Source organism: Manihot esculenta, chromosome 17, assembly GCF_001659605.2.
Source record: "Manihot esculenta cultivar AM560-2 chromosome 17, M.esculenta_v8, whole genome shotgun sequence".
NCBI lineage: Eukaryota > Viridiplantae > Streptophyta > Magnoliopsida > Malpighiales > Euphorbiaceae > Manihot > Manihot esculenta.
The window spans coordinates 3,110,148-3,121,074 of NC_035177.2; the positions used below are offsets into that span (position 1 = coordinate 3,110,148).

At 32.2% G+C, this 10,927-nt stretch overlaps 1 protein-coding gene across 3 annotated transcripts; it reads right to left on the reverse strand.

Moving 5' to 3' along the window:
* Nucleotides 1-1,113: 1,113 nt before the first annotated feature.
* Nucleotides 1,114-8,345, reverse strand: LOC110605329 (protein LPA3). Of its 3 annotated transcripts, none has more exons than XM_021743823.2 (10): nucleotides 8,194-8,345; nucleotides 7,954-8,091; nucleotides 7,459-7,506; nucleotides 7,330-7,369; nucleotides 6,875-6,975; nucleotides 4,632-4,824; nucleotides 4,459-4,557; nucleotides 3,912-4,029; nucleotides 2,793-2,920; nucleotides 1,114-2,009 (listed from the first exon to the last, which is right to left on the reverse strand). In XM_021743823.2, the coding sequence occupies exons 1-9, from the start codon at nucleotides 8,260-8,262 to the stop codon at nucleotides 2,800-2,802; spliced, it is 927 nt and encodes a 308-aa protein (XP_021599515.1). In that variant the 5' UTR covers nucleotides 8,263-8,345; the 3' UTR covers nucleotides 1,114-2,009; nucleotides 2,793-2,799. The 3 variants fall into 3 exon arrangements, with proteins under 3 accessions (XP_021599515.1, XP_021599516.1, XP_021599514.1); XM_021743824.2 differs by lacking the exon at nucleotides 1,114-2,009 and adding an exon at nucleotides 2,056-2,496; XM_021743822.2 differs by lacking the exon at nucleotides 1,114-2,009 and having other exon boundaries at nucleotides 2,629-2,920.
* Nucleotides 8,346-10,927: the final 2,582 nt, after the last annotated feature.

Below are 10,927 nucleotides of genomic sequence, written 5' to 3' on the forward strand. Positions count from 1 at the left end.
GAGTAATGAAGTCATGTGTATGTAATAGATAGTGTGGACATGATAAATGTATTAATGTTATGTAAAAGTACAGTTTTAGGTATGTAATGACTTTGAGGATTAGAGGTTGTGCTTGACTATATGTATAAGATATCCCTTTTAATACATGATCTGAAATATTTTATGACGATTATGCAAACCAACTCAACGTATGATGTATCGCCCATTGGGGCATTGATGAGATCCCACAGAGGGGTCATGGTTATGATTATGTTTATGAACAGTGCATGCACAGGTTGAGTTTGGTGTATGAATGAAAGAAAAGTTTTAAATTTTTATGTATTTTCTTGATCATGTATGGGATTAACCAGGTTTCCAGGATGTATGTTTGGCTTGCTACGGGTCCCGGCGGCCTTAAGTCGACCCGGATCCTAGCCGGTAGCGGTCCGATTTTCGGATCGTTACAGTTGCTATCAGCATTTTGTTTATCAGGGCTTCGTATTTCTTAGAACAAAGGTTGCATACCAATCTCCCATAAAGAGGAATTTCCAAGTTGTTGAGATTAGGTTATAAAATTTTATTCAAGAAGTTAAAAACATGGTTGCAAATGCCTTTTCTAGAATACCAAATGACTTAGTAGTTGAATCTTTTTCTTATGCCTTGCAGTCCGTGGTGGTTCCTACTTGGATGCATAATGGGGATCCTACGACAACTGAGTTAATTGAACAACTCTTTGTGGAGGATGCTGCTGTACCTGGGTATCAATTGAAGACTGGTATTTTGTTTTATAAGGACAGAATGTATGTGGGGATATCAACTTCTTTGAGACACAAGCTCCTGGATTCTTATTACAATTCTCCAATTGGGGGACAATCAGGTATTCATGTAACCTATCTAAAACTTAAGAAATATTTTCTTCTGGCCTGGTATGCTTAAGGATGTCATGATTTGAATTAAAAGCTGTGACGTGTGTGCAAGATGCAAAGGGGAGCATTGTGCTTATCTAGACTTATTACGACCATTGCCTATTCCTTACCAAGCTTGGCACGAGGTTTCTATAAACTTCATTGAAGGGCTACTAAAGTCCAAAAGGAAGAATGCCATTCCAGAAATGGTTTGTAGACTAACCAAGTTGGCTTATTTTCTGCCCTTATCTCATCCCTTTTCAGTAGCTACTGTGGCTCATCTTGTTATGGACAATATTTGTAAATTACATAGAATTCCAAGGGTGATTGTTTCAGAAAGAGAGAAGATTTTTACCAACTTATTTTGGCAGGAATTATTCAAATCTTTGGGGATGAAATTAGCCTTTGGAACAGCCTACCATCCTCAATCAGATGGTCAGACTGGGAGAGTGAATCAATGCCTAGAAAACTATCTCAGGTGCATGGCGCATTTAAAACCTAATTCTTAGGTGCAGTAGCTTCTTATGGCAGAATGGTGGTATAATTCCTCACCCCATAGTGCACTTAAAATGTTCCCTTTTGAAGCACTTTATGGTTATTCTCCCCCTAGTTTTACCTTAAAACCACCTACTGGATTGGTTGTTGATGTTGTGGACCAGTTTGTGAGGGATAGACAACACTTAAGCCAACTTCTAAGGAGAATTTGTAGTTAGCTCAAAACAGGAGAAACAACAAGCTGACAAGAGGAGACCTGAAAGAGAATTTGATATGGTATTCTTGCAACTGCAGCCATATCATTAAACATCTATGGCTCTTAGACAGTCCTTTAAACTGGCAGCTAAATATTATGGGCCTTACAAGGTACTTGCTCGAGTAGGTAAAGTGGCTTACAAGCTTGAGCTACCTCCAGATGCCTCCATACATCCTATTTTTCATGTGTCTGTGTTAAAGAATAAGGTTGGGGACAATATTACTATCACTGCAGTGCTGCCAGAATTTCAGAAGGATCAAGTTGTAGTAGCACCTGAGAAAGTTCTGCAAATAAGAACCATCCTGGCGTCCTCAGAGATTCAGCCTATGTTCACCAGGGTCTCATCAAATGGAACAATCTGATTGAGGAAGATGCTCAATGGAAAGACAGAGCCTTCGTCACTGGTCAGTTTCCTCACATATCTCTTTTTTGGGGACAAGAAAATTCTCAAACAAGGAGTATTGTTACATATTATAGGAAAAAGTATAAGAAAAATAGTAAGGGAATGTAATGAGAGAGAATACATATTCTTATGTTACAAATAACCACCAGTTGGTACAACTGTATATGAGGACAGCTGGAGTTACTTACACCCTGAGATCTATAAAATCTCAGTATATTCCATATGTAAGGCATTGAGAAATTTCAATACAAACGCCATTACTTCTCTCCCTTAATTTCGACTCTCATACTCCATTTTACTATATTTCTCTATCTTCTTTCCTATTTCTTCTTCTCCTCTTTCTATCTCAAAATTCACTGTTAGAACAACAGCTCTAACACCATGATGTTGCTTAGGAAGTAGACCATCTATAGTCTTCTAAATGCCAATGAATTGCTATACAGTCTGAGATCATAGACCTAGGAAAGAAGATACTCAATTATGGTAAGGTCCCCAATTCAATATGATCAAAGAGATTTTCTATAGTCATACATTTTGTATTTCAACTTTTTCGAGGACATTCGTTTCTTGGAGGAAGCTGATGACTTCCATTTTTAACAGAAATAAGTGAATATGTTATATAATTGTAACAATATCACACATTTGTCTTCTGGAGATAAAATTTTAAATAATAAAGGTAAAAGAATATTAAAAACAATTACATCATTTTACCATTGTATGAAAAATGAGATATATTTCCAGATCAGTTAAGTACCAAATTCTCAAGCAGATGGCAGTATATCTAAGGCAACTTCCTTAAGTGAAGGCATAACTTCCTGCTGATGTATACAAATGCAAGCATTCCCCATTTTTCTTAGGACTTTCCATGGACCTGGATAACACCTAAACAAACACCAAAGGGAAAAATCAAGGGCAGAAAAAAAGAAGAGATTTTTATATGGAAATTTCAAATTATAAGAACGTATTCACTCTTCAATTAGACCAAGGAAGAAATCCCATTTTTTCCCTGAACTTTAAAGTGAGGCCCAATTTTATCCAAAGTTAATTTTTTGACCCGGGAAACCTTCTCTTTTAGGATCAAATTAGCTTAGCTTTTGACGGAAAAATATTAAAATAATAAATTTTCAAACGTTAGTTAAAAATAAAAATTAATATATTTTATTAAGTAACTTTTATAATATTAATATTTTAATCAAAATTACTTTACTATTTTTTAGCAAAGAAAAGGGCCAATTTGGCTCCAAATTAAACATTTTGGGTAAACTGAACCAAAAACTTAACTTTTGGCAAAACTGGAAATTGCCTTAAAGTTCAAACACAAAAATGAGATATATTCCATTAGACAAACAACCATTTCTTGAAGGCTATACTAAATGTTAACACAGATTGAAAAAGGCCTAGATAGACCAGAAAAAAGATAATCAAACCTTTTGTGCAAATTTGCTATAATGCAAATCTATAAATTTGGCTACATAATCACTAAATTGGTCCAGAATTGAAATTAAAATAACATTTTCTCCACTAAAAGAATTAAAAATATTATTTTAATTAGTAAGAAAAACAGAAAATTGAATGGAAAGAAGAGAGGTGGGGACAGAAAGAAAATAAAAAAAGAACATCAAAAGGAAAATAAATATTTTAATGAATAAAAATATTACTTATTATTAATATTATTATTTTTAATTTCAAGTTTGACCAATTTGGTTAATTGGATAAAATTGCAACAAACTTGGTAAATTTGGCCTAAACTACAAAAATTAAAAAGTTTGGATTAAATCACAAATTCATGTAAAGGAATGGAATTGTGGTGTAATTAGGCAAAAAAAGAAAAAAGTACAACTGCAGAAATTCAGTGAGCAATTAGCCAGCAAACCTGAAAAGAGCACCTCCATTGCGTCCTTTGAAATTGTGAATGTAATACACAGTCTCCATCATTGGGAAAAGGGTCTTGGACAGAGAGGCCAGCTTAGGATAGAAAAAAGGTGGATAATCTTAATCCCTTCAAGTTCAAGGAAAACATTAGTCTAAGCAACATAACACTTGACTTGTCCCAGTAGAAATATTCCTTGGAAAAAAGAAAACAAAATAATATACACATCCGCGTCATGAGAGCTACAATGAAAACTCATACAAGATTCTTCATTTCTTGTATTGTTAATAAATTCTCATTGAGCAATCATGAGCAGAGTTCCTTAAAAAGGAGTATAAAGTTAAAATTAATCGAGAAATAAAAAGTAAAAAATTGAAAAAAGAGGGGAGAAAGAATCTCATATTCAACATTTACAAATATGCTTCTTTATATGAAGAGGGACGAGAGATTGCAGCAAAAGTGGAAAAATAGCATGGCTATTGAAAAGCCAAAATTCCAAAACTAGAAGTTAAATTGTTGAAATCAACAAACTACTATTGCTGAAGGATACAGCCAGATCGTATACGATCAAGTTCTCCATTGAATATAATCAGTTTCCGTGTTGTGTTTGTGACAGCTTCCCTATAAAGCTCTTCCACCACAAGCATTTCTGAATTGCAAATGAATAGCAAAAGTGTAAATCCAGTTGAGTTGAAGTCCTCAGGATGACAAGTTTGAGGCTACCATTGACATTAAAATAAGGATAGGCGACCAGGAACAGTTCATCTTCTCGCTTCACACGATCTGCCATTTTGACTTTCTCAACAAAACCAAAATCCTCAAAAAATGATGGCTTTGTCAAATAGTCCAACTTAAGAGAAGATCCTTCAAAGGCTGATTTTCTTGCAAATTTAACTTCATTTGCCTCTGGGAAAAACTGGGGCATTGATGAACAGGTTTATAATTAAACCCTTTGAAATGAAAAAGATAAATCCTATAAAAGTTGGATAAACAAGATTTGTATGTCTTGAACTCAGAAACAGAAGAAAGCAGGGCGGCATCCCAGACAGATAATAATAATGCAGGGATGCTTTCATGGAGTAAGGTGAAAATTTACACAATAAAAAAACCCATAGCTAACTAGATTTTATAGAGCTTTTCAACACCCCTGGCAAACATCCATGTTGGAATTAGACTAGCTGAGCAAAGTTAGTTGAGATCCACTAGTGCCATGACCCTAATAAAAGCATAAAAAAGTCTTCTCATTATGGTTAAAATCGGTTATGTATCTTTGCATAATAAACAGGATTATAAATCTAAGACTACAGGACGCATTTACAGTGAAAAACATATGTTTAGATAAAGTCGGTACAATAGTATAGACTATAGGCTAGTGCTAAATCCTTTCTGCACACTTTCACCCACGTTATTCTGGATCTCTCACTCACTTACTGGACACGCTTCATCGTTTGCACTAGTGCATATGATTTATCTACAGTTATGGACCAGGAAAAGCTGGGTGAACTGGAACGACTCATCCCATTTTTTAAAGTGTAGTTCACAATATGAAGTTAAAATATGAAACAAGAAAAATTCGAAAAGAAAATGGAACCCAGTGAAAAAAGGTTATAAAAGATCAGTTGAGATTCATGTGAACTGAAGAGCTTTAATGTTATGGATAATGGATAGCCTAAATCCATAACAAACATATTTTTATTTATCTAGTACTTTCTTTTTAAATTTTCTATTATCTTATCTTATCATATTTTCTATTATCTTATCCTAGATATCTAATGGTTGTTTGTATTAGACTTCTACTTTGATTAGAAGTTCTAGAATCTCCACTATAAAAGGAGTTTATGTTTTTCAATAAAAACAAGTAGATTTATTCTAAAAATTGTGAGATTGAGACTCTCTCTTTCGTGAGTCTTGAAGTGTTAAGAGCTCCCTCTAGGGAGCACCTTTTCTATCAATCATCCCATGACACGATCTGTGGTCCGGACCTTAACATTTAACTATTTGCTAGTTATAATATTTAAGTAACAAAAGAGAAAAGCTTAAGTTTGTGGAAAGAAGTACAATATGCAGACTGCAGACAAATGTACTGGGGGAAAAGTTGTTCATATTCTTACCTACAACAAATTTTGTCTATCAGTATATGTAATTAATAGATCCAACGGGAAGTAGAGAACTTTCCATGAATTGTTTGTTTGATAAGTGAAATCCACTACTAAACAGCTTTCTCCAAAGAAAATCTTAGTTTGGAAAACCTATTCTAACGAAGTGTGCTATGTAATTTGAGGAAAACAAAAGTCTGCTAAGTATCAGTGATCTATTTTCTTAGGAATGTTTCTGAAAAGTAAGAAACTTTTCTGCAAGTTAATGCATCCTTAACTTTTGTAATTAGGTGATCCTGGGTGTGAAATATATAGTTTCCATCTTTGCTTCAAAACTGCCAGCAGTCCAGCCTACAAGGCACAGCTCAATTTCATAACTTCTGCTACTTTTTTGCAAAAGCACCAGAATAGGCTAAAGGAAGGGCTAATGACTCTTCATATTGAAGTTTATGGTGCTGTTAGCACTGTCAAGAAATAAGCCACAGAAGCCTATATATATATATATATATATATATATATATATTTTCTTAATATGGTTCCACTCAATTTCCAACCATTGTAACTAAAAAACATATCTTCAATCTCATCCTGTAAAGCTTTGAGATCCTTCTACCAAGTGTAGGAATACAGTAAAGTCAGACCCTTCATTTCCCTTTTGTTTTGTCAAAATATAAAATACAAGCACTTTGGAAGGTTCTAGATTTTTGCATTGGGAAAGCGGGAGAAGAAAATTTAGGCTATGTGAAATCTCAATGTTATATTGTCAATTATATGTGTAGGTAAGTATCCATAATCCTCCCTCCAAGCACCATGGTAATCTTAAATCAAGCAATAATCGCATCAAAAATAAATAAAAATTGAAGTACTTACGACTCTTGTTCTTGTAACTTTCTCAGGACTTAAGAGGCAGTCACAAAATTCACGAATTAACTGCATGCTCCCAGTCATTTCTATACCACCTTCACCATCACCTGATATGAAGTAATATGGTATATGGAAGATATGCAACTGTTAAAGTGCTATACTCGTCTTAAATGTCAGTTAGCTAGCTGATGTAAGTAAGAACTATAGCCCATAGTAGCTGTTACTGTAACTGAGAGTAGCAGTCAAGAAATAACATATTTCAGTTATTCATTCTTCCTTCTTATGTCTTATTTTCCCTCTTTTCCTAAAGAAATTCCTCTCTTCTCTCTCATTTCCAAGTTATCAAACATATTTCAGTTGTTGATAGAGAGCAATGTCTTTTACTCTACAAGTTTCTTTCTCCATTCATCAACTGTTCAATAAACATATACAAAGAATATCAAAAGGGAAGTGAAAAGAACCTGGAACAGAATCAAGACCAGCTGTTGGGAATTCAATTTCCTGTAATAAACATTATTGGGTCATACAGACTTTTTAGTAATCCTAAAATTGGAATCTGATTCTCAATATTTAAATTGTTAAATACTAACCATCAACTGTTTGTTATCCCCCAAAGCCAATTCTGTTGCTGTTTTGGCCTGTCAATAGCAGGAAAGCTGAAATTAGGCAGTGTTTCAACTGTAATAAGCACAGATACGTGGGAAGGCTGCATATGTCAATCCCTCCCAGAGCCCACAAATGTGAGATCACTTCATGCATTGAGTAACACCTTTTCATAAGCACAAAAATCAGGGAAACAGAAGATATTCATTTGGAAGGCTTAAATAAGTGACATATTCAATAATTTTTAATATCACCCAGATTAATAATTTCAAAATAAAATTTTCATATGCAGTTTCAACAGCGAAGCCAAACAAACACAAAGTTTTGAAACCAAATTAGAGTGTTTAAGTAGTAAAGATTAAAGAAGAGACTCATGAAAAGCATCACTTTTGAATTTTTCAACAACAATTGCAGACTATATACTCTAGTATGTACTTGCAGAAATTAATAAGAACAAGTGCAAGCAAAGAAGAAACGTTTACTTGTTGAAGAAGTTCGTCATAGTCGCGGGGAAATGGCACATCAGATTCAAGAGAGGAAGTTCCATTTCTTGAAATTGAGTGAGTGATGAATTTGGGAATTTTTGAGTGTCCATGTAGTGAAGCAATTCTTTCAATATTCTTTACACACGCAAAAAAAAAGGGAATTAAAAAAAAATCAGCAAGTGGGTGTATAAAGGAAGGTTGAAAACAGAGAGTCATTATAATAAAGTTCAAGTTCACCTTTGAATTTGGGACGGAAGGGATGGCCAGTGGAAAAGAGGAGGGAATTGTGCTCTTGGATAATGCCATGTTTTGAACCACTCAGAAACAAGAGACTCTTGAAGATGGCCATTTTTGTCAGCTGCAGAAAGTGGGTATTTTTTCTTTTTTCTTTTTTTTTTTTTCTTTTATATATTTTACAATTTAATGCTTGCCTTTAGGTAAATATTTCAAAATAATTTTCATACATTGATTTTTCTCCTCAATACTTCAAAAATTCAAAATGGAAATAGAACAATTTAAAAAATAGCAAATTTGCCGTTTGTTAATTTTTTATATGAAAATATATTCACTTTTTCCGTTTATCTTGCAATGCATTTAATTATATTTTATAAAAAAAATTTTAATATTATAAAATTAAGAGTAAATTACACTTTAATCTCAGAATTTTAATATAATTAACAGATTATCCATGTATTTCTAAAATCGAATACTTAAACTCCTTAATTATCATTCGATCCAAATATACAATCCTTTCGGCTCTATAAAATTCTCTAATCCTTTCGGCTCTATAAAATTCTCTATTGTTCGATTTATTTTATAATGCATTTAATTGTATATTGTAAATATTTTTTAATATTATAAAGTTAAATATAAAGTATACTTTAATTTTTGAATTTTAACATAATTAATGAATCAATTCTTGTATTTCTAGAACAGAACACTTAAACTCTCTAATTATCATTCCGTCTGAATGCACAGTCTTTCCATCCATTATTTTATAAGTTCAGAAAATTATAGTTGATCAAACCTATAAAAATAAAATTCTTTCTAAAATACCCTTCTTATGCTCTACAACCTACTTTAAGGAAAAAATTTACCTCTTAAAATATAACTCCTCATTTTCCCTTTCTCATTCCATTCTTCGAAGGATAGTAGTAGGTAGAAAAATGTTCATTTCAAGTGATTATGAGGGATTGTATAATGTGAGGTTGTGAAATAATGATGAAAGAATTAATTTGTTATTATCTTTGCTTGAAGAGATAGATGATGCGCTGCCCAAAATTAAGAAAGAGTTGGCCAAAATAAAGAATAAAATGAAGAAAATCAAGAAAGATTAGAAAATTATTTCATAAAAGCTTGGAAGGATTGAATGTTAATTAAGACATTTAAAAACTTTATTCATAATTTGTATATTTTTATTGTTTATACCAGAAGAAAACTATTTTAGTTTTATGAAATATTTAAATGAATAAAAATTCTATATTTTTAATGGTTGCTTTTTGTTGTGAAAAGCATATGAAATTGAAAATTGTAGCAAGTTTAAGAAAATTTCAGATTTTGTTTTTAAGATTCGATGTATTTAATGTATGAAAATGCAAGGATTAAAGTACTTAAAATTACTTGAATTTTGAAAGTAAAGGAAATTGAAAATTGCAGCAAATTTGAGAAAATTTCAGATTTTATTTTTAAGGGTTAATGTATTTTAACATATTAAAATGGAATGACTCGAGTATTTAAAATTAGATAAATTTTAATAACAAGAAAATTGAAAATGACAATAAATTTGAGAAAATTTTAGATTTTATTTTTAGAGACCGATGTGTTTTAATGTATTAAATGAAATAACTTAAATGTAAAATTTTTTCTTTAATAGAGAAGTGTAGTTTAGAAAGAAGAATTTCTTTTTATAGGTAACTTGCGGAGCAATGGATAGAATAACTATGCATTCAAATGAAAATGATAATGGGAAGTTTAATTGTTTAGTTTTAAAAATACAGAGATCAATCCGTTAATTACGCTAAAATTTAAGGATTAGCGTATAATTTACATGAGAAATTTATTTTCAAAAGGTGATACAATAGGAAGAGATTAGACATATAACCTAGAACAGAGTTAAACTGAGCCAGAATATTCGATAAGAAGTGTGATTTGTGCTTGGCTTGCATGGCTAAATTGAGTACTGACTTTATTCTTAACTCTTTTTACGTGGATGAAAACGATGGAAGGAATAAGATTGCCACCAATATCAGTAAAGGAAACATGCCCTTTAACAAACTGGATAATGCTCACAGAGTCACCTTCTACTTCAACGATGTTCAGATTCTTTCCGTTGGTTATGGGGTGAGCATTCGGTCGGTTCGGTTCAAAATCGAATCGAACCGAATAAATTGAAAATCGAATTTTTAGTGTTTATGAAAACTGAACCGAACTGATTTTGGTCAGAAATCGAATCGAATCGAAGCGGTCTGATTCGGTTCGGTTTAATCAGTTTTGATTTTTAATAATTTTTTTATTTTTTACCATTTATTTTTAATATTTTAAAATTTAATTAAAATATTTTAATTTTAATATGATTTAATTTCTCTATATTATTGAAAAAACATATTATTATCACTAATCGGTTCGATTCGGTTTTTTCGATTTTTTCTGATCAAAACCGAACCGAATCGAAATAACCGAAATTTCTAAAATTAAAAACCGAACCGAACCGAAATGTATAAAAAATCGAACTAAATTTTTAAATCAATTCGGTTCGATCGATTTTTTCGATTTGAACCGAATACTGCCCAGTCCTAGTTGCTTGTTGAACTACAAGTCTCCATGCTAAGACTTTGAGAATAAGGGTCTACCATCCATAGCTTTACATGTGATTTTCTATTTTATAATAAAATTAATATTTTTGCAAAAAGATTTAATACTTTTGTTTGAAATGACTTATATTTAATTGACAAATTAATCTAAATCTAAGGAA